Source organism: Myxine glutinosa, chromosome 3 (assembly GCF_964187855.1).
Source record: "Myxine glutinosa chromosome 3, kmMyxGlut1.1, whole genome shotgun sequence".
In the NCBI taxonomy this organism is placed as follows: Eukaryota; Metazoa; Chordata; class Myxini; order Myxiniformes; family Myxinidae; genus Myxine; species Myxine glutinosa.
In genome coordinates, this window is record NC_136263.1 from 193,061,132 (window position 1) to 193,085,515 (window position 24,384).

The 24,384-nt window shown below is 39.7% G+C and overlaps 1 protein-coding gene across 5 annotated transcripts in view; it reads left to right on the forward strand.

Moving 5' to 3' along the window:
• Window positions 1-1,300: 1,300 nt before the first annotated feature.
• The window catches only part of LOC137422929 (guanine nucleotide exchange factor for Rab-3A), a 45,771-nt gene continuing 22,687 nt past the window's right edge, over window positions 1,301-24,384 (forward strand). For 2 of the 5 annotated variants that reach the window (XM_078774917.1, XM_078774919.1), the window contains exons 1-5: window positions 1,330-1,562; window positions 5,264-5,553; window positions 5,747-6,152; window positions 11,002-11,043; window positions 12,094-12,171. In XM_078774917.1, the coding sequence (XP_078631043.1) occupies window positions 5,264-5,553; window positions 5,747-6,152; window positions 11,002-11,043; window positions 12,094-12,171 (816 nt within the window). In that variant the 5' untranslated portion in view covers window positions 1,330-1,562. Of the gene's footprint in view, window positions 1,563-5,263; window positions 5,554-5,746; window positions 6,153-11,001; window positions 11,098-12,093; window positions 12,172-24,384 lie in introns of all 5 variants that reach the window. The other 3 variants (XM_078774918.1, XM_078774915.1, XM_078774916.1) reach the window with 3 other exon arrangements.

Below are 24,384 nucleotides of genomic sequence, written 5' to 3' on the forward strand. Positions count from 1 at the left end.
TATTAGCGATTAATTAAGTACTTATTTAATTAATCAAATTTCCTTTCTCTTCTGACCATTAACTCAGGCACCTTTTGAGTTAGGAAGCTGATATTTGGACATGCCAATGACCAGGTGATTTGGCTGCAAAGGATATTTTTGCTTTATTAATTAATCAATGAATCAATTAATCGATTCATTATTTAATTATTCGATTAATGACTAAAAATTTTTTTTTTTTAAAGTTACAGATTCTGATGAAATGGTGGTGGTTTATGTGTTCTATGACAGAATTGATTAATAATTTAATTTTTTCATGATTATTATTTATTTATTTTCATTATTAATCATTTATTTATTTTCTTTCTCGTTTGGCCAATATCTCAGGCACCTTTTCAGCTGGGAAGCTAATATTTGGACATGAGTGACCAAGTGATGTGGCTATCAAGGATATTTTTGATTTATTGATTAATCATTTAATCGATTAATTATTTATTGATTAATCAATTAATTATTTAATTTTTTTATTAATGAGTTATTTAATTAAATTTCTAAAAGATACATTTTCGGATGAAGCACTAGTGGTTTAGTTATGCTATTAGCCAATTGATTAAGAAAATATTTTGTGATAATCTTTTATTGATTTTAATTATACAATTAATCAATCCATTAGCGTACACCTCCCTCCCAATGCAGCCTCTATGAGGTGCACTGCGGTATTTCCGGGCGCCTAAGGCGCCCCGGCAATGCCGCGCTGTAGGATATTTATTTATTTGGCACGGGGGCAGTGTACTTTGAATGTATCTGTACTTTTTCTTTTTTTTTTCTCAAAAAAACAAACAATAAATACATTTACATATTTTCCAATGTAAATACAATAGAACAAAAATATACAAAGTAATACTTCTACAACTTGATGGAATCATAAGGATACAATGAAAAATAACTTATGGAGAAGAAGCAAACTCGATGTTGTGAATGAAAGAAGGCTGTGGTTAAAAAAAAAAAATTCTTAGTGTTTGAAATTCGAATGCCCAGCATAAATATCGTGGTTCATTCAACGTCTGGACAAAGGTCTAACCCTCAACAAGGTAAGTTCCTGACAACCTGGGACCATTTATACTCCGGTGGATTGTTCGTCTCTGCATCTCATCATCGGTCCTCTTCTGAGGGGCAAAGAGTTAGGGAATTGAAGTTGCATTTTACAATAAGCGGAGTTTCCACGTGTTTGCCATTAGGCTGGCCACGTATATTCCTGTAAAACTCCCTAAATGTACAACCGCCCGGTGGGACGTAATTATCTGTTAGTATATGTATATATAGATCACTGTAGATCTGAACGATTCCTCTGCTCCTGCAGACGAGGCGCAGCGGGTGAATTCGTGTCGGGGTTGTCTCGCCCGCAGAGTCGGGTATTCTTTGCGTGTTTTCCCTCCCCGTGGATGTGACGAGGACCGGGTGTTCGGGTTGTGCTCTTTTTGCATTTCGAGACCCATTTGGATTGACCTGGAGACCCGGGATTGAGACGCTGCTTGGTGCGGTCCCCGTGAACCCTTCCCGCACCCCAGCTCTAGTCGAGGCCGGTGAGGCCCTTGGTGTTTGTAACCATGATTCGGGTCCGCGCTTCGTTGTCCGCGCAAAAAAATTATCCTCTGTGGAGGAATCGAATGCATGATTTGTGAAGCACTACTTGATTATTTGATCAAAGATTACGATTATCCGTTATCATCGCATTCCAGCTCCAGCGCAAGTACAGAGGGAGGGATGCGCCAGTCGAGCTAATGAAATCTCTTTTATACTCCTTTGTATGCGGTGGTGTTTAAAGCTTGGAAAACATGCCGAGAACAATAGTTTTGCAATGAAAATGTTTATCCATTAATAAGCTAATTAATTCTAATGCTCAGGGTCGTTTCCATTCAAAAATTGTTATTGAGCACTTTTTCGGAGATCGAACGATTATCCAGATCCATGTGACGAGCATTTAACATGGACATTCAAACTCCAGGGATTCCCAAACTTCCCCCTCCGTGTCATCAGGGGCTTGAACCCCCGGGGTTCTATAACATTTTCCTCTGTGTGATTTTGGGGTTCAGGGTTGTGTTCCGTTAGCAAGCGGCTTGCGCTCTCAGCGGTGCTTAACAACATGGCGCTCTCCATGGCAACGATGCTGTCGGGGTACTCGAACACGTCACACTTGCTGTCCTGTAGTGTGTTCCATTGGACCATTACCAAGCGCATTGGAGAGCGCTCGCCAAGTGACTTGAGCACTCCAATGAAATTGTCCATAAGGAATGGATTGCTTGGCAAACGATAGCAAGCTGATTTGTAATGGAACACCCCGGGCTATCGTTTTCAGTTTTACTCGATCCTCTTGTGACAATTTCCCCAAACACATTTATTGCGTTCACAGCGGCAGCAGAATACGAGGAAGAGGGAAATAAAGATGAACTAGAACGGCACTCAGTCGAGAGCATACCTCCACCTGGTTGGCCATATCACTCAATGGTGAAGAATCACTTAAAAAATTCTACTAGCTGGATCCGGATCCGGATCCTCACCAATATCGAATCGAATCGTCCTTGTCAAACACCCAATCTCTCCACCAAGTTTCGTCCAAATCTGTCCATAACTTTTTGAGATATCCTGCTATGTATAGTTTTTGGCCCTAATCTCCTAATGGTGAAGAATCACTTAGAAAATTCTAGTAGCCGGATCTGGATCCGGATCTTCACCAAAATCTAATCATTTCGTCGATGTCACATACGCTACATCTCTGTCAAATTTCGTCCAGATCCGGATCTTCACAAAAATCTAATCATTTCGTCGATGTCACATACGCTACATCTCTGCCAAATTTCGTCCGAATCCGTCCACAGCTTTTTGAGATTTTTTGTTCACAAACGGACGGACGGACAGACAGACAGGGGTGAAAACATAACCTCCATGCACCTCTGGTGGCGGAGTTAATAAATGGGGAGTCAGAAGGAGGAATCTCCTGCCAAGCTTATCAATGCACCCTACCACTCTGGATTTTGGGGAGGGGGTTTGCATGTTTGTAGGGTTTTCAAGTTCGGGTGGCGACACTGGTTTTACTCCAAATAGTGTTCAAGTGTATAATTAAATTTAAATAAAATGATTTTTAAAAGTTGTATAAAAAATTCCGGAAGTTTAGCGCCTTTGATGCGGCGTCTTTTACACCACCTTGTTTTACACGTAACATTACTTCTGCGTGCCTGTTGTCTGTGTCCTTTATGACATCCTTAAAAACAGTACGTGCCCTGTTTGGAATTATTTTCAATTTTGTTTGACTGCCAGACAGGCATACTTCATTTATCTCGCTCCTCTTGGCGAATGTGCTATCTGGTCGAATTCAAAGCCAAAGTACTGTTGAACGACGGCTTGAAAAGCAGTTAATACGGAAAGGCTGGCTTGACAAGCAATAGCAAGCTGCTTGCTAACGCACCACACTCCTGAGCAACGAAGTTATAAAGCTCGAACGATGACCACCATTTATCTTGGAAATTCAAACAGCAGGGATTCACAAACTTTCTCTCGGTGGCACCTGGGGGTTCAAACCCCAGGGTTCCCTACCCCCTTTTCCCCGGTATTACCCTATTCAGACAGCTGCATATTCTTGCGACCCACAACATCATGCACAAACAATATGGATATTCACCTGTTAAAATGGAGTCGCTATCACGAATGTTTATACTCCGCAAAATTCCAATTCAGCACTTGGTCTCGGTGATCAGTAATGTTGTTCTATTCTGTTCTGTTGACGAAAGACTACACAACAAAATCCAAAATCACCAATAAATTTTCAGAGGTATGGTGGAGCGAGGTAGGGGGTCTACCATCCCGCTTCTATCCCATTGTGCATTCATGCAGATAAGACTGGGATACTTTGTTAGACCCCCAAACCCCTCCACTGTTAGCCCCCCAACCCCAACCCCCTTATGCAGCGGAGTTGGGGTTTGCAATCCCTTCTGTGTATCTGTCCATAATCTTTTCACCAATTGAATTTTGTCATAAAACTTTCAACAAAGCCTTATTATGAGAATACAAACGACAAATAACAGGTATTTTAAGGCCATATTCCCTGCTAGAGCGGGGGTTAGCCTTGCGGTCCCCATGACAATCTTCTCCATTTTGCCCTATTTTCTACATCTCCCCTTGTTAACCCCTTTGCCCGCATTTCTTCTTCCACCATCTTTAGCCAAGTCTTTCTCGGTCTTCCCCGTCCTGTACTTCCTTCTACATTCATTTCCATCACTCTTCTCAACCAGTCACTTTCATCCTTCCTCAACACATGACCAAACCATCTCAACCTGTTCCTCTTCACAGCATCAATCACAGGCTCTATTCCCATCATCTTTCGCAATTCATCATTTGTCTTTCATCAATTTCATCAATTTTCATCAATTCATCATTTGTCAATTCAAATTCATCAATTCATCCCATCATCTTCATATTCTTTATATTATTATGAGAATATGAAGACGAATTAATAATTTGGTAAAAATGTCAAAGGTCAACGTCGCAAATCATCAATTTTCATCCAATTGACCTGAAGTTTTACGAATTTGCATATTGAGTCACTGACTTGGTTCACCAATCAAAAGCTAGGAGCCGATTGCTTCTTTTTTTTTAGAACAAAAGGTCAAAGGTCAAGGATGCATAAAATATCAGTCAGTGACCCAATTCAGAGTGTGACCTGCCTATGTTCTGTCAAGAAGGTCAAGGTCACAAAATTGTCAATTTCCATCTGATTGACTTGACGTTGGACCAGGGTTTGCACATTGGGTCACTGAAGCCTATTGCTTTTGAGGTCAAAAGGTCAAGGTCGCCTAAAATTGTCAATCTCTTTGTATTTTTCTTCAAGCTGTTTTTCTCATGTTTAGCACACGGACGAAGAAGTCCTTGAATACAAAGCAGACGTGGATGGCATTTTCATTTTTAGATGCTTTCTCGAAAAAAATTTTTTGTCTTCTAAAGTTCATGGAGTGGCATGTAAGTACAATCACATGCAGTACAAGGAGCATAGGTCATGGCAGTGCCATCACAAGATCATTGTAGATCATGGTCTATGGGGTTCGTACCTGTTTTGTTTTGGATCATTGTTCATTGTCGTTTTTGTATTGATCAATGGCCAAATGTTAGAAAGAAGTGCAAATAGTTTGAGAATGTTATTGACTTCCCGAGGGACTGAAACGAGGCCTCTGAGTTTATGAGATATGGAGGCAAAAGGCCAAATGTTCTTCACAATTTACCCCGGTTTTGGCAGATGGATCGCGGTACCCTGGAAGGTTTCCACGAAGTGAACCTATCCTCTCCGGGGACACCTTTTGACCCATGCTCTGGCAGAGACCCACTTTGCGGTGCGGGTTACTCCAGCTCTTCTGCCGAGCCACTACCCCGGGTGTCGCTTTCCGACCGCGTCCTGAAGACCGCGATTTATGATCCGTTCGACCGTATCCAGGCTCGGGATCTTACCACTGAACGTGGTCCCGAATTTGCTCAGCTGCCCTCCAGTGTTTCTCACGGTCTCACCAATGGATGCTCTTCCAGTAGATGGTAAGATTTGTTTGTCGATACCCGAGTAAGTGTCTTTGAGTTCTCCAGCTCGCGGCTTTGGCCTCACTGTCTCAGGTGCTTATGTTAGACGATATGCTGAAAGGCGTTTCCACGTGTGCGCATGTGCGTATGTGTTTATGTACAGGACCAAACTGAATCTCCTCTTATGACATCATTGTTTTATTGTCCCCAGCATTATGACTTCCTCATCTCCGGACAACCTCAGCCCTGTGCTTCCCTCCCAACCACCCTCGCCTCCCTCCACTACCTCGAGTGTCGACTCTGCTGCTGACGTCTGTGGCTGCACAGTGGGGTCATCCCGAGCAAGCATATCTATGTGGAAATGTAAATCTGTCGTCGATAGAAAGGATGAAGTGTGTGATGGTGCTTACCTGCCGGAGGGTGAAAAATGTGAGGAAGAGGACGAAGAGGGAGCTCAAAAGGGGGACGGTCACTGCAAGTGTGTGGTGAATGGAGACGCGGACCACACGTTTATCAAAGGTTGTCACGCTGCGTCTCGCCTGCACAGCCCATCAGTCATGGAGATCAAGGAGAAGGGTTACGAGAGATTGAAAGAAGAACTGACCAAGGCACAGCAGGCAAGTCAACCACACATCCCATAGCATGGACATTGAGGGCCCATCGAGCACTACGTCCAATTATGCTCCGAGAGAATAAGCTCACGGATAATTGTTAATTGCACCAATAAGAACTCCTTAAATTATGTTGACGCACCTCCTAAAATTAATTTGGACAAGAGTGCATCTTGTGATATCTGTAGTCTCGGAAACGGCAAAATTAGCGTCACTTTGTTTTGTTTGATTGGTTGGTTTGAACATAAATTATATTGGATTGGGGATGATCTGAGATGGTGGTGAACAGCTGTTTTGAAAACCTGGAGGGAAGAGTGAGATTAAAGAGAATGGGGAAGTTGGTGCCACAGGTGGGAAAAAATGAATAAATTAGTGGAGGTGAGCAGTGAGTCTGGATTTTGGGAGTTTCACTGGAAGGGGGTTGCGTTGCTGGTGGACCACGTGCGCCCTAAAGAAACCTGGGGGAGAGGAGGGGAAGGGAGGGTCAAAGCACAGTGAGGGAAGATGGTGCATGGTGCAAGACCAGAATGGGAGGCGGAAGAAGACAGAGAGACCACCATCCTGTCTGCAATAGCAAAGTGATAGGCATAGACTCAGCTTCATTGTGGGAAATTCGAATAATCCTGCAGGCCTCGGTTTCCACACCATCAAGCCGAGCAAGATGCGAGGCAGGAGAGCAGTTCTCCATCAAGCTGCGGATAAAAGCCTTGTAGGTGGACTGGAGTTCAGGTGTGCCAAGGAAGGACCTTGTACAACGGAGGATGCCCAGTCGGCAACTAGCTTTGGAGGCCAACTTAGAAATACGGTATGCCCAAGAAAGATCATGGCTGAGTGTGAGACCCATGAGTTTGAATGACTGAACTTCCTCAAGAGGATTGTTGAGAAAGTAGATGTGAGGATTCACCAGGCGTTCCTTTTGGAGAGAGATAGTGAAAGTGTGAGATTTGTCTGGATTGAAAGATTATTGTTTGACCAGTTTGTAATTTCTTTCAAGGTCTGAAGAGAGGGAAGATCCTGGTGCCTGCTTTTTCAAGAGAGTCGGAGAGATTGGTGATGAAGATTAGGAATAGAAATAGGATGGGGGCCCAAGAACACTGCCGTGGGGCACTCCTGTCTATCTGCAGGATGAACAGTATGAAAACGAGATGAATCTGTGGATAAGAGGGAGCAGGTTTTTTGCTGTGGTGAAATCTGGGTGGAAAGTTCACAGATTGAGTCAGTCCCATGGAGTCACAGAGGTCCTTTGCTGAAGTGGCATAGCTGGTGAGAGAGGTACCAACACCCAGCCAATTTATATAGTGACAATTGAAATCACCGCATCTGGGAAAGAGAGAGTTGGCTTGAGTGGTTCAAAGTTGGTCTGTGTCGTGAGAGAGATGTAGATATAGATGGAGTCGTCACTGTTTGGAGGATGGTACAACACACAGAGAAACAAGAGGTGAGAGTGAATGGGAAGTCACAACTAGATGCACTCCTAAAGTTTGGGACATGTAAGAGTAGTACACGCCGAGTGAGAAATACAGTTTTTGATACATATAGTGTGATTCTGCCGCCAGGATGGGCAATAGGTCTATCTAACCAGGGAGAGACAATAAGGAGTCAGAGATGTCCTGTGAGCGGTACGATTCTGTTAAACTGATGATATCTGGTTTCTCTGCAGCGGTCTGGAATGAGCAGGGAGGGTGCGGGTGGAGAGCAAGTCGAGTGTGTGCGAGTGGGGGGTTTGGTGAGGGACCAGGGAGTGGTGGGATGTGGGAGGGAAGTGGGGAGGGGTGGGATGAGTGGGAGGCAGATGGGGATATGATACCGATATGGAGGGGTTCCGTGTGCACACAACCTCTGCAAAATGGACTTCTCAGGATTCCCAAATAACTTGTGACTTCCTTATTGTTTATCTGCAGGCATTATACGAACCTAATTTAATAACCACATATTTTCAAGCCCTATATATAATAGTTTCAAGCCCTATAAAATACCCATCGCTCCATTTACAGAATATATACGTTCTTGAAAACTTGTACATTAAGCAAAATCCCTTACAAGTAGAGATACATTCAAAGTACACCACCCCATGCCAAATAAATAAATAACATAATATATTTGGCATCCAGCGATGGTGCTTTGCAGCAGATGGGGACAGAATTGGGAGGGAGTGATGTATAATAATTGATTGATTGCATAACTAAAATTAATAATAATTGTAAAATAATTAATTTATTAATCAATTGGCAAATAGCATATCTAAACCACTACTTTCATCCCAATATGTAACCTTTTGAAAATTAATTAAGTAATTGATAGAAAAATTAAATAAGTAATCTTTTAATTGATTAATAATAATAATAATAATGCATTTATTTTATATAGCGCTTTTCAGGAAGCCCAAAGACGCTTAAATAAATACCCTTTGCAGCCAAATCACTTGGTCATTGTCATGTCCAAATATCAGCGTCCTAACTCAAAAGGTGCCCGAGATATTACCCAGATGAGAAAGGAAATAAATAAGTGATTAATAAATCGATAATAATCAAGTAATTAATTAATTAATTGATTAATCAAAAAAATATATACTGTTTTTGCCAAAGCACTTACTCACTATTGTGCCGAAATTTCAGCTTTTTCAATCATAGGATGGGCTGAAATTTCGCCCGGACAAACAAAAACAAACAAACAAACAAACAAACAAACAAGGAAGAAAGAAAACAAACAACTTGAGTGAAAACCGAGTACTTCCTTTCAGTGCGCGTCATCGCTGGGCCGTCTTCGGTGCCCGGCAATGACGTCATGCAGCACCTGGAGATGCAATAGGAAAGGAGCGGTGTACAACACGCCGAGCTTGAGTAGCAGGAAAAGCATGGGAAACCAGTACAGTATGAAAAGCGTGTTCAAACAACTTGGAGCAATACGAAATGTACGCTAGACACAAAACGACACATTTTCCCACCCTCTCCCCCCTCCAAAAAATTGTAACTTAGAGATTCACAATTCCGTAAAAGCAAATGTAACGGAACGTATAATTAATTTGTTCTCCAATTTATATGTTTCATTGTAGCCTGGTGTTGGGCTAGCGGCTAGGGTGCCAGCTTAGGATCCCAGGATCCTGGGTTCGAATCCCGGTCGATCGCTGAATTAACGCCAGGGGGTTGACTCAGCCTGTCATCCTTCCGAGGTCGGCTAATTGAGTACCAGTTCACTGGTAATTCCCTGCTTGTCGTAAAAAGGCGACAAAAAGGGTTGGCGGCAGGAAGGGCATCCGGCCGTAAAACATTGCTTCAAAAAGGGGACCAAAAAAACAACAACAACCACGGTCCCCGAAAAAGGCCAACCCCTGCTTTGCGGGGAAAAATGGCCTCTAAATGTGGTTTTTTAAAATTTTATTGTAGCAAAGTTCTGTGTAATGAGGCAAGTACTGTATATACCCCACTTGCCAACCTCCTGGCATTGTTGAGCTTGATTTTGAAATGTAATTCCCACCCCCAAACTCACACCAATGCTGAACAAGTGGGTACGACACACACCTTGAGTTACATGAATACATAGTGTCCACAAATTACCATTCCAAATTCAAACCATAGTAGTAAAATACGGTCATCTCTTGAGGTTGTAGTTCAGACCTCTGCTGATTTTGGGCCCCAATCACATTTAATTATTTGGGATTTTGGGCCCCAACTGGCATGGTCTTCAAGCAGCCACCTCCCTGGAGCCCCAATGATCACCTGGGAGCCCCCCTGATAAAACAAAATCGAAGAAGCTACGACCGAGGGATTCTGTGGACTATCGATTGGAAGGGCTGTATCGGATTCCAGAGCAATCGGTTGGTAAATAAGGGATGAGTAGGGATCCAAAGTTTCAGGGCATAACCCCCCCGCCCCTGGGAGTCCCCATGATCCGAAAACAAAAAATCGAAGCCTGAGATTGTGCGGGATACTGTCTTGCATTCGTGTGACAAGTTTCAGAACAATCAGCCGGGTGATGAGGGAGGAGTAGCAAAAATAGCAAAAAGTTAACGGAAGGATGGACATCCGGACATCACGACCCATTTTATAAGTTCATCTCTTCGAGAATCGAGATGACCTAAAAATAATGTAATTTGAAACAGCGACGCGGTTTGCTGTGTGTGAGAGCCTTTCCCAAAAAACTTTTATTGACTTTTATTTTTGTTTGCAGGTGTCTCTTGTGTCACATGACACACATGTACTGAAATGGCATCCCCACAAGTAAAAGCGCAATGTTTCCTGGTTTAGAGACCACATCAGCTACACAGGTTCAGCGAAGCTACAGGATGACCTACGAAAGACTGTAGACAGTCATTGAGAAAAAAATGCTCTGTGAGTGGAGCAAAAGGTTTATGGAGACTGCAGAGGAAGGGAGCAGGCCAGCTAAGCACAAGTGGTGAGGATGTTGAACTCATTCGCGAGTCATTCGAGCGCAGTCCCCATAAGTCCATTCGGATTCGGATGAAGATCTTTACAAATCCTGAGGATAAAACTTTGAGGAACATTGTTCCACATGCAGCAAACCGCATATTTGTATCACATTTAGTTATTATTTTTATTACGGTTTGAATGTGGAACGGTAATTTGTGGACACCCTGGATGTATTTGTCCAACTCAAGGTGTGTCACACCCATATGTTTAGGATTGATGTGAGTTGGGTGGTGGGAATATGTTGTGAAGGAAAAGAGTGATTGTAGTAACCCTGGCCTATTGCTTTCCACCTGTCGAGGTTATCCAACAATTACCGTGTGCACGGGATCATTAATTCAGAGGATTTTTATTGACATCACTGTGTACAAAGGCAGTGAATTGAAATGGTTTAATGTTGTGATTAATTCGTTCTTTTCCTGTTCTCTCAGGAGCTCAAGTTGAAAGATGAGGAGTGCGAGAGGCTGTCCAAGGTACGGGACCAGCTCGGCCAGGAGCTGGAAGATCTCACTGCTAGTCTCTTTGAGGTGCCGGGCACTCCCTACCCACCGATGATCAGTGTGTAGGTCACTGCCAAAGTGTCTGCACGGTGCAGGTCCATCTAATATAGTGCCTCATCACTGTAAGGGAGGGATATGGAGACCTTTCAAGCTATCTCGCATTATTCCGCATTGAATCCGTGCATTTTATATTTTGTAAGCAAAGAAGGTATACATGGTATCATTTGTTAGCCCTGGTCTGAAAGGACTGCACAGAGGTACCTTTGGACCGTCTGGTTTGGGTTTAATTCTGGGCCTGACTGTAAACCGATTTGGTGTTCCCCAGGCCGGGTGTTGCCATCTCTTAGGTAGACGTTAGGCTGGGCATCCCACCTGCTCGCATTGAGCATCCCATCCCATCCCATCTCCCCAGCTCGGCCAACCCCTTCTTTCATGTTAATAAGGGAGTTTGGAGTTCTTTTCTTCACTCTTGGGAAAGTTCAGCAGAGGCACGTTATGTTTCGTGTTGCTGACAGGAACAAGTCATTCAGTGTTTAATATCTCATCATTCCTTTAATCCCAGACCATCACTTTTGACGAGCGTGAATCAACCAGAATGCATCACCATGCATGGCAAGTGGGAAGTGACAAAATACGGGATGGTAGGAATCGAAAGTGGGTTTTTATTTCATCTATTTATTAGATATGATTGGAACCAGGAAGTGAAGTGATACTGTGTGCAAATCCTTTGGTGAGGGAAAGCTCATGATGCCACATTCGGTTAATTATTTCGGTTTCTCAATTAGATCTCCAGATGGCATCCCTTACCTCTCTGCGAGTTTGCGGAGATAACCTTCGTCGTGATCGGTAATCCTGGTCACGTACCAATATAGCATGTGTGTGCGTGCATCTTAAGGAAAAGTACCTCAAACTTTTATTACGACATCTCGCTTGCACATCATCATGCACGTAATTTCCCAGTAACCTCGTTATTAATTAGAGCTGCATTGGAGAAATTAAATTGTTGTTTTGTTTTTCGATCAGGAGGCTCATAAGATGGTCCGAGATGCAAACTTGAAACGCGTTACAGCAGAGAAACAGCTGGCGGAGGCACAAGGCAAGGTGAGTAATGATCGGAGGCTGTTTGTGTTCCACCGCTGTGCTGTGCCCTTCCTAGTAGTGTATATATGTTGCTTCTGGGACACTCTCATTTTCCCATTGACTTACATGTTAATTTTTCCCCTCCCTCATTGCCCCTAAACACCTCTATTTCTCTCACCCTGTTCTTTACGAACCTTCTAACCTTTTGACATGTTATCCTTATTCATTAGACCACTTAAACAATGGTCCTTCTGTGTGAACCTGTGATCCTTCTGACCTTATGGACCTTTTAACCTTTTACTCTTAATATCATCTGGTGAATCATCTTTGACCCACTCAAACAACGACCCTACAAATATTTGTTTATGCGTGGGAAATAATTTAATTCTCTTGCCACTCCCTTCACCATCTAATATATTAACAAAAAAGATGTTTGAGTTTGGTTCTTTATTAAGATATTTTAACTGAGCTAAGATAAAATGGTAAACCTCCCTCAATGTTCTTGTTTGAGCGCCTCCAGTGCCACACACTTTTTGGTAGGCTCTGCCCACTTTTTGTTAAGCTCCGTCCACTTTTTGGTAAACCACGCCCACTTTTTGTTAAGCCACGCCCACATTTACACTAAGCCCCGCCCACTTTTTGTTAAGTCACACCCACTTTTTTTACTAAGCCCCGCCCACTTTTGTTAGTCTCCGTCCACTTCTGCTAAGCCCCACCCACTTTGTTAAGTCCCACCCACTTTATAAACTCTTCAGCATTGTATCATTTCCAGGTAATACATTACATCATTTTCAGGGAATTTCCATCACATCATTTCCAGTTAAGACACGCCCAGGGAATTTCCACAGGAAATGACACACCCAGTCCTTATCAAAGGCACCGACCACACAGGCTTTTTCAAACACGCTTTCTGCTTCACTTGAGAATGGACTACTATGCTGAAATGGAATGGGATAACTTTGCTATTCCTTGGAGTCCTACTACCTGTGTAGAACTCAACCTTCAGATTGATGAACTGGACTCGAACCTCTTATCAATGGAGGTAAGTTTGTTTATTTATTTATTTATTTATTTAATTAATTAATTATTTAATTATTTATTTTAATTTTTTTTTTTAGATGAGACTCGTGTAAGAGTTAACAAAGTTTATTTTAATATTCATAGAGCTTGATTTATACAAATAAAAATATTGTATTAAATTAATACATTGTTATTTTCTTTCACAGGAAATTGTATCTGAGATACGAAATGAAAATTCTGCTTTTAACACAACTTGGGATGAAGTTATTTTTTTGTTTGAAGACATTTTGAACAACCAAGACCCCCAGAACGAGTTCTACCTTGATGACCCAGCCAAAGAGTTATACCTTGGAGATCCACAAAATCCTGAAAAAGAGTTTTACCATGATGATACTTGTGAGTTATCAAAACAAAACCCACTGAACAAGTTCTACCTTGATGAGCCAGAATACAAGTCATACATTGGAGACCCACAAATTTCTGAAAATTGGGAAACGGGAATTCTCCCTGATGGTCCGCAGTTATACTATGTGAGACACATCATAGAAACCCTAAAAAATTGGGCAAGGAGAGTTCTCCCTGATGGTCCGCAGTTATACTATGTGAGACACATCATAGAAACCCTAAAAAATTGTGAAATGGGAATTCTCCCTGATGGTCCGCAGTTATACTATGTGAGACACATCATAGAAACCCTAAAAAATTGGGAAAGGGAAGTTTTCCCTGATGGTCCGCAGTTATACTATGTGAGACTTATCATGGAAACCCCCAATATTTCTGAAAATTGTGGTTCTACCTTGGGGACTTGGAAAGATGGTTATATTTTTGGAGACTCGGAATGGGGGTTTTGTTTTGATGACTCGGAATGTGATACCTATCTTGGAGGCTCAACAGGAATGTGGTTATACCTTGGGAACTTGGAAAGTTGGTTTTATTTTGGAGACTCTACCTGTGGGGTCCATCTTGGAGACTCTTTGGATTCTAAAGCAATGAACAATGTTCTTTGTTTAATGACGCTTGATTTAAGCAATATCAAGAAAGTTCGAGGAAGAAAATGCTGGAAAATTCTTTCTTCCCATTTCTACTTCTTCAAACTTGAAAGCCTTGAAAGACAGAATTGGAGGGAAGAGAAAAAAAAGAAAAAAGAAATACATATTTTTTAAAAAGAAGAAAAAAAGATTGTTAGGGTTTGGGTGGGATTTTGAATGTGAGGGTTAGGGATGGGGTTGGGTTAGGGATGGGGTTGGGTTAGGGTTGGGATTTTGAATGTGAGGGTTGGGGTTGGGTTAGGGATGGGGTTGGGTTAGGGTTGGGATTTTGAATGTGAGGGTTAGAGTTGGGGTTGGGTTAGGGATGGGATTGGGTTAGGGTTGGGATTTTGAATGTGAGGGTTAGGGATGGGTTGGGGTTGGGTTAGGGATGGGGTTGGGTTAGGGATGGGGTTGGGTTAGGGATGGGGTTGGGTTAGGGATGGGGTTGGGTTAGGGATGGGTTTGGGTTAGGGATGGGGTTGGGTTAGGGATGGGGTTGGGTTAGGGATGGGGTTGGGTTAAGGATGGGTTTGGGTTAGGGATGGGTTTGGGTTAGGGATGGGGTTGGGTTAGGGATGGGGTTGGGTTAGGGTTTGTATATTATTATGACTCACTCACACATACACACACACACAAAAGTTAAGCCCCAACTGAAAAGTTGTGGGATTCTGTGTTTGGGGTTCACAGATTTAAAAACGTATCCCCATTATACACACACAAAAGTTAAGCCCCAACTAAAAAGTTGTGGGATTCTGTGTTTGGGGTTCACAGATTTAAAAACGTATCCCCATTATACACACAAAAGTTAAGCCCCAACTAAAAAGTTGTGGGATTCTGTGTTTGGGGTTCACAGATTAAAAACGTATCCCCATTACATTTTATTTATTTATTTATTATTTTCAAGGGTATTTTCTGCTTACTTGTGTTTTTTGTAATTCTTGCGAGTAAAATGAACCCAAGATTTCTTCTCCATTTAAATCATATAATTTGTAGGTCCAAGGGACTGTATCCATTACATCAGGGGTCGGCAACCTTTTTGACATGAAGTGCCAGTTTGAAATGTTCTTGTTAATTAGTGTGCCATATCAACATTAAGTTTAATTTTGACACCACATCAAAAAAATATTTCCAACAGACATGGAATTTTATTCCATCCATATCGGCTACATGCATAGCAACAACATTTTAAAGAAACATTTACCGAACATCTACCGAACCTGAACCGCTTCACTGCAATTCCTGTGGGAAATGTGAGCGGGAGGCCGTACCGTCAATCAAACTAAACAAGCATTCTGAGTATTGCACTGCAATACATGTCCCCTACCGGCATTGGTAGCACTGTCATAGAAGACAGCATTATGACTCACCGCACTCCAAATTATAGTCCGGAAAACTGTTGGGGAAATTCCCAAAGTTCAAAGTGCCATAACTTTGTCAAAAATGATCGAAACGTCGTGAAGTTGGAACTTGATCTGTAACTTGTCATGACGAAACCATATACCAAGTTTGAAATCATTAGCATTAAGAGTTTAGAAAAAAAAGTCCGGAAAGCTGTTCTTTGCGTGACGGACTGACGGATCGACAGACTGACAGACTGACAGACTGACAGACGGAGGGATGGAGTGCAAACCGATAGTCCCTTACGGTGTACACCGGTAGGGGACTAATAAGACAGGCCGCGTGTTACGAGAAAAACTACTACCCCCATTTTCCTTACTACCACCCCATAAAAAACTCAAAATAATGACGAGATCAATATTAAAACGCAGAAGGCAGCCTGAATGATAACAAAGAGTGGAGATGCAACCGCTGACCACCGGATGTTAACAGCACAGCCGCTCTTACAGCACCTCAGGTTGCCGCGAACGGCATATCAGAAGGCACCAAGCCTGCATCTCCTGTTTTATATCTGCGATTATTATACAATTCAGAATAATGATGATTAATAATATTAAAACTCAGAAACCAGTCCAAATAATAATAATGAGTGGAGATGCAGCCTCGGACCATCTGCTGTGAACAACACCACTGTTCTTACAGCACATCCGGTTGCCGCAAATATTGTGTTTGAATGCGCCAGGCCGGCATCTCATGTTGTGCATCTTTGATTATTATTCCTAACGGCATATCAGAAGGCACCAAGCCTGCATCTCCTGTTTTATATCTGCGATTATTATACAATTCAGAATAATGATGATTAATAATATTAAAACTCAGAAACCAGTCCAAATAATAATAATGAGTGGAGATGCAGCCTCGGACCATCTGCTGTGAACAACACCACTGTTCTTACAGCACATCCGGTTGCCGCGAATATTGTGTTTGAATGCGCCAGGCCGGCATCTCATGTTGTGCATCTTTGATTATTATTCCAGTAATAGAATTTGGAATTGGAATGGTGACTCTGCTCTGATCCATCTACCTCATCACCCTGCACAATCACACCGGGATACTGTTATAGTGCAACACGCACAACAGCCAATGGCTGTTCAATAGGTGATTTGGCATGCAGCGGAGAGGGCACTGCTTTCGCCAGTGCGCCAATGACTACGCTGCCGCGTGCCAATGGTGGCACGCGTGCCTAAGGTTGCCGACCCCTGCATTACATCAATGATTTTAAATAATTCACGAGTCCATTTTTGTGTATAACCTCTCAAAATGACTTTTCCATTTGTATATTCTTACAATATCACCAACTTTAAACTTGGGCTTTCTCAAATTAATCTCCTTTTCATATTCTAATTTTGTAAATGTTTCCAATGGTTTTGATTTTGTTGATGAATGAACTGTATTATTGTAATTATCTACAATATCCTGAATTAAATACACCCATTTTTGAGAACCGAGTTGTGTGAATTTTTTATATAATTTCTCTTTTAAAGTACGATTAAAACGCTCAATAACAACTGCCTTTCCTTCATTAAAGGTGCTGTATAATTTAATACCCTTCCCCTTAAGAAATTTCATGAATATTTTGTTATAGAACTCTGTTCCCTCATCAGTCCATAACTTCTTTGGTTTCCTTTTATCCCGATCAAATATTAGCTTAAAGGCTAACATTAAAGTATCACCCCTTTTATTTTTTAAAGGGACAACCCAGGCAAATCTACTCCTCAAATCAATAACGGTTAAAGCATACCTGTATCCCCTGTCATTATTCAATTCAATTAAATCAGCGGACCATATGTGGTCGGTGTATTTAGAATAAACCTTCCTTCTTTTAAACTTTGTGATTATAGGTTTGTGTAATTCTTCAGCCAAAAGCTCCTCAGTCTTGATGACATCATTAGAGCCTAATAGTTTTTTGAGGAATAACCAAGACCAAGTTTCAATTTAGCATTTATCAAATTTCTCACAATAAACCTATCAACTTTCTCTCTCAACGTTGGATTTTGTATCAAAGACAAATTATAGAACATTTCGCTGTCTGCTTTATGTTTTTCAGTCAACGTAGTGGTTTTCCCATAAGCAATATCATGCTTCATACACACTTCGTCAACCCTATTTGTAGGTTTAGACCAAGGTTTAGGATTGTCAGCCTCATCTAATCTTTTATCCAGGTTTGTTCCTGGACCACAGAAAGAATACCCTGGAAGGTGTAATTCCCCTGGAATTCCAGTTGTTGTAAATTTACTTCCTGACAGAAACTTTTGTATATCTCCTCCTCTTTTAGGTGAGATGAATTGGCACTTTTTAGAGCCACACACTTGACATATTCCTTTTTGATAAACTCTATTATTTTTAGCTTTAACATAAGAGATATTTTTAGATTTAGTTTTCTTTTTACATTTGAGACAATAACTCATATTTATTTATTAGAAAAATTCCGACAGAGTATCAAAACCTTTTTGGTTTTTAACATATACATTTCTATCTTAATTTTTAAAACATAAAGAATCCTAAGGAATGCCTTCACTCTCTCCTCCATTTATTTACAAATAAAAACTAACTAAAGTCAATGACACCAACATCATCAATCACATAATCTTTTCCTTCTTCTTCTTCTTCTTCACCACTTTCTCGTTTAAATCTCCCTGAAATTGAAGACATTGACGTTGTTATTTTTGAAACCATTATCTTCATAAGAGTTGTTAATTCTTTAATTTCCTCTTCGGTGCGTTGAGATTGATTTATTTGCTGTAATACACTCAATCTTTTATTAATCTCACTGATTTCCATCTTTTTATATTTTTCCTCCCTCTCTCTTTGCTCCCTCTCTTCCTTCTCTCTTTTCTCCCTTTCCTCCCTCTCCTCCTTCTCTCTTTTCTCCCTTTCCTCCTTCTCCTTTTTCTCTCTTTCCTCCTTCTCTTCTTTAACTCCTTCCTCATTTATCTTAGCAATTTTTGATATCAATATTTTCACAGCATTCATTCTTTCTTTATTTTCCTCTTCGGTGAGTTGAGATTGATCTTCTTGCTGTAATACATCCACTCTTTTTTGAATCGCTCTGATTTCCATCTCCCTCTCCTCCCTCTCTCTTTGTTCCCTCTCCTCCTTCTCTCTTTTCTCTCTTTTCTCCTTCTCTTCTTCAACTCCTTCCTCATCCCTTGCTACCCTTGAGTTTAAACCCCAAAGAATATTATACATATACTCATCTGGATTTTGAGATATTCTTGTATCTATAATTATTTTTCTCATAATAGGATACCAATAAGATTTGTTGACGATTTCTAAAAGAGTTTTATATTTCATAACTTTGAGAAGTTCATTTTTATTTAATATTTTAAACAAGTCTCTATTTGTGGGTTTAACAATATCACTATAAGGCCAGTTTTTAATGACAAAATTCCCATGTATATGCTCCAAATCATAAGGTATGTAATACCGAGCACCCTTTTCTTGTAGGTATCCTTGAATACAAAAATTATAATTCTCTTGTAGTCTTCTTCCTGCCATTTATGTATCAGAAATATATGTGAGATTAATATTATGACAGGTAATACCACCCCATCTTCCCACTACCAAATTGGTTTGTATTCCTTGGCTTTCTATCCTTATCTCATGACCTTCCTTCTTTGTCATGCTAACCATCGCTATACTATCATATATTTTTCTTTTCTTAAAACCATGTATTTGTTGTTTATTAATTGTACTTCCACATAAATCCTTATCCTCACCAAGTGGATAATATTCTTCTTTACGAGACTGATTAAAATCATGTAGGTCTTCTATGTTTATTGAAAAAGACCAATTATACCCTAAATCAGGCATATCATACCCCCATTTATTAATTCGCATATTAACTATATGTCCTTCTTTATAAAATTCAATTGTAAGCAGGTAGTTAAATTCAATGAGGAAAGGTGTATGGTCAGTATAACCAGGTGTTGTGGCTGTAAATTTTACTTGTTTAACAAAACGTGCCGTTTTCTTTAAAAATATATATTGTGATAAATCACTTAATCTAATTAAGTCATTCGCATCTGTAGGGTTTGGATAATTGATTAATTTATAAGTATTCTTCATATTAATATTTTTACTTACACTATATTTTTGTCGTTCAGCCTGTGCCTTTGTATAATAATTTGATAAATCAATATCCTGAGAGGATTTTCCAAAGATAGAACCATCTTTTCCAACATGTCATTTATATTAGATTAAAAATGATATCATAAAAATTTTCATTATTGTTGAGTTGAAATAATACATATAAACATAATTGACCACAACATTTAGAATTAATTTCTTGAACTTGAAATGTTTGATAAACACCATTCTGTAAGAATTGTATTACTTCAACAGGTGGTGGCATACCATAACTATCAAAATAATATTTATCCTGACTATTATGAATACAAACCCAATGAGAACCATTCTGTGTGTCTAAATTCATAATAATATTCTTTGTATTCTTATTTATATGTATTAATTCATCTCTCATACAAATAACCACATTATCAATTTTTAGTGTTTTACAATACTTAGCTAGTTCTATATTTGACGTTGTATTCTTTCCAAATTGTTTAAACCATTTATCCATTTATTTATGAGAAAGATACAATCCATTACCCCGTTTAGTTAGTTTAACACCCGCTTGAGCGATAGAGGAAAGCATATCTCCAACCAACAATCTAGCTTTATCAGGTAGACTTTCAAGTTTTTGAGCAAAATCTACAATTACACCACTTCCACTAATTTGTTTCTCCAACTCCTTGTTATGTCTTTCCAATTCTTTTTGAGCTTTTAGTTGTGCCTTCCTTTCGTTAGCAGTTTTTACCGCTGCTGAAATACCACCAGTCAATGCTCCCGCCGCACTTAAACCAGCAAATAAAGGAATTAGAAACGGGAGAAATCCTCCTCTTGACTCGTCTATTGAATATTTCTTTAACATAGGTTTCATCATTTTAATTTTAAGAGATCCAACATCATTTATAGTGTAGCAGCATAGCAAACCTGTTGTGCATTTTGTGATACAAGCACCAAATTTGGCACAAATGTACATTAATATGTTGCGAACATTTTCAGATATTGGGCCACTTGAAATTCCGTAATTTTTTTTTTCAAATTTTTTCAAATTTCGTAATTTCAAATTTTTCGGGTGACACCGTCACAATTTCGGTCTTCGAGGCCGGCCGATATAGTGGGGCGGCTTAGCCCAAATATTCAAAAGAATTGTGCATTTTGTGATACAAGCACCAAATTTGGCACAAATGTACATTAATATGTTGCGAACATTGTGTGGTCAGCAATGAAGACGAGAGTCTGAATTACATGTATGCAAAAGACCTTGTGAACCAGTGAAGCAAATACACGGGTAAGCATGAATTAAATCTAGGGCATGATATAATTTCCATGATGTTTACCTCTACACTCAATGGTGGAAGGAGGTAATGTTTTGATCCCAGCTTGTCTGTATGTCTGTTTGTCTGTTAGTCCACAAAATTCCAGACAAAGCTTGTAGTAGTGGTAGTTGTAGTGGTAGTGGTGATAACAGAAATTGTTATATAGAACTGAACTTATATTATTATTATATGCAGAAAATAACTTCATTTCTATATGCCCTGCAGTGGACAGGTTAATTGGTTTATGCACTGAAGGGGTCACCCTGGTGTGCACTGCTGTGTTCTGCCTCACTGAGTTGTTCAGGTATGATGTACTCAGCACAAGCTTCCGGTCGGCCTGGAGGTGGGGGTGCGGGGCCTGTCACGGAACGTCAAAACAAACGGCCTGCCGGGGCCGCCCAAAAGTCGGGCGTGAGGGGCGCGTCCACTAATGGAACGCCTCTCGCTTCCCAGATCGAGGGCCACGTGGTCAGGAGAACCTCGTCCCTTCCGGTCACACTTTGCCTATCGGCCGGCCTCGAAGACCGAAATTGTGACGGTGTCACCCGAAAAATTTGAAATTACGAAATTTGAAAAAATTTGAAAAAAAAAATTACGGAATTTCAAGTGGCCCAATATCTGAAAATGTTCGCAACATATTAATGTACATTTGTGCCAAATTTGGTGCTTGTATCACAAAATGCACAATTCTTTTGAATATTTGGGCTAAGCCACCCCACTATTAGTGTTTTTACTTGTGTGTGTGTGTGAGTAAAACATCAATTCTTACAGCTCCTTTTCTTTGAATTGTATTAACATTAATAATACAAGGCTTTTGATTTTGAATACAAGATGTTAATTTATTAAGATTGATTTGATTAACATATACCCCAACCATTTATTTATGAGAAAAAACCTATGTGATATTAATCATAACACCATTATCTGTATTAATCTGTAATTCTGTTTCCTCCAAAAGCAAACAATATGCATTAACCTCTTCACTCTCCCCTCTTTCAATGTATAGAGAAGTATCCACTCGATTAGACTTTATAGTTTCCTTTTGAGAACTCATGTCAATTGCGTAGATTGTATAAAGTTTTTGAAACGCAACCATATCCAAAATAGGATCATTATTACCATTACTTTCACACACCTTTTGGTAAGACTTGTAGGCTTCCGCATAATCATTTTTTTCCCAATCAATTTCCAATCTATCTCGCGGATAAAATGTGCCATCAAGAGAAACCCGAAGTTGTTTCACCTTAGCATTATCACTCAGCGCATTATTCTTATCAGTGCCTTCATCTCCATCTGGTTTCTTAAAAATGAGCCATAGGTATCGTGGCTTTCCTTGAAGAACACCTAAATTCCAAGTGTAGGTAGTGTGTTCCAGTTTAACGTGTTGACATCTTCTTTTAAGGTATGATACATTTAGTGGTTTCTTTGAGTTAAGTCTTCTATTTAACATCTCTTCCGTTTTAAGATTAGGAGTATATTCACTAATATACCAACACAAATCATTAATAACAAATTTATTATTATCACCAAAAGCATTTTCAGCCCCAAAAAGCAATCTATTTACATTATCATTCCTTTGTAGTTGAAATCTAATTTTAAGCCCATACAAAACTTTATCATAATCACAAAATCCAAATATACCTTAAAGAGGTACTGCTACGGTAAAACTATTCTCTGGTTTTGTGTCATCATTATACATTGCCTTCCTTTGACTATAACCAGGGTCTGTGTTTGTACCCGTTGACATATCAGGAATAAAACCTTCAACAGCTCCCTTACCCATTCTATCACCAAACGAATATAGTGTAAATTTCATCATTTCAGATGTAGCAGAGACATAATCAACCGCTTCAACCTTTTTTGGTTCCATATTAAATTTATAACCAATCGGGGTTGAGTATGCACTGAATGAAAATATTGTATTTGTTCTTATTCCATCGTTATAAGCACCATCAATCAAATCACAATGAATTAATACTGAATTTATACCGGAGGATATTTGGATAACATTATCACTGTAAAACGTCCCGTTAGTTTCAATCTTTTTTGAAGAGAAACCCAATAGCTCTCTGAACGAATTTTCAATCGTGAAATCGACTTTATAATTATTTTTAAGCTTAATCGTTGATTTTGAAGTGTGTTTTTGAATATCTATTACCATATTTTTTGGTTCATCACCTTTTTCTTTCATAAGGCGAGAGACTTCTGAAGATATTTGAGAAATCTCGTAAGCTCCGGGTGAAACGGTTATAGTTTTATATCCACTTCCTGGATTATAACTAAACTTGTTGTTTTTCTCTGTGATATTAAAAAGGGTATTGTAAGTTTCCATTGACAATAAAGATGCCTCATATGAGGTAAGGGGGTCAAGTTGTAGTGGGTAAGGGAATGAAGCTGTGTAATCGCTCGTGAAATTAAAACTAAGAATTGTGCTTCTCATCTTATTTAATATCTAATAAAATATCTTTGTATTGACATTTATTAATTATTTTCATATTCATCAACTGATCTAAAATGGCTGAGGATTCATTAAAACAATTGTTGTTTCCAGCCTTCTTACTACCTAACAACAATAATAGCCGATTAACTAATTGTGATGGGTCATTTGGAAGAAAACTAACACCTGAACCAAGCTTACTTAAAGCATCAATAATATGTTTCTCCTTCTCATTCTTCTTACTTTTACCAGCAACAGAAACTCCATAATCAAGTGCATTTAGCAACTCAATATATACCCTATCTTCCTCTCTTTCCATATCAAGTGGTTCCTCAAAATATTTTGAACCGCTGAATCCGGGGTTTGTTAGAAGAAACATTAATCTTGGAGTTAATTTAACATTTGGTTGGGTAGAACTCAAGAACATCAATTCATCATTAAATACCAATACCTTTTCTTTCACAAGATGAAACACTGCTGGTTCTTCTGTTGGAATGAGACCTGCTCTGGTTTTTGAATCTGCCAAATATTCATTGTTTTGAAGAGCTTCCACTACATAATTAGGGGGTTGATTTACCTCCTCAAGTTTCTGAAATAATTCTTCATCATTATATTCTAATTTTCCAAGTTCTTGTTTTGTTATCTGACTAAAATCTTTGAGCATTTGAAGTTTTTTCGGAGTAAATTCTACCGTGGGAACTGTAGGGTGTTGAGTTTTTAAAAGCGGTTTAAAAAATTTCTTTTGTTTTCTTTCAAAGGCTTCTTCACCAGTTAGTTTCTGTCTCCGTTTCTTCTTTATCTCTTCCTGTTGTTTTACAACTTTTGAAACCAACTCTTGATGTTCATTAAACTTTCTTGCTCTTTCTTCAGTATTCATTTTCTGTATTTATTTATTGAAAAATATCATTTAATGAATTGTAAAGGTCAATGGGAAAATTTTCCTTTTCTTCATCATTATAGTAAA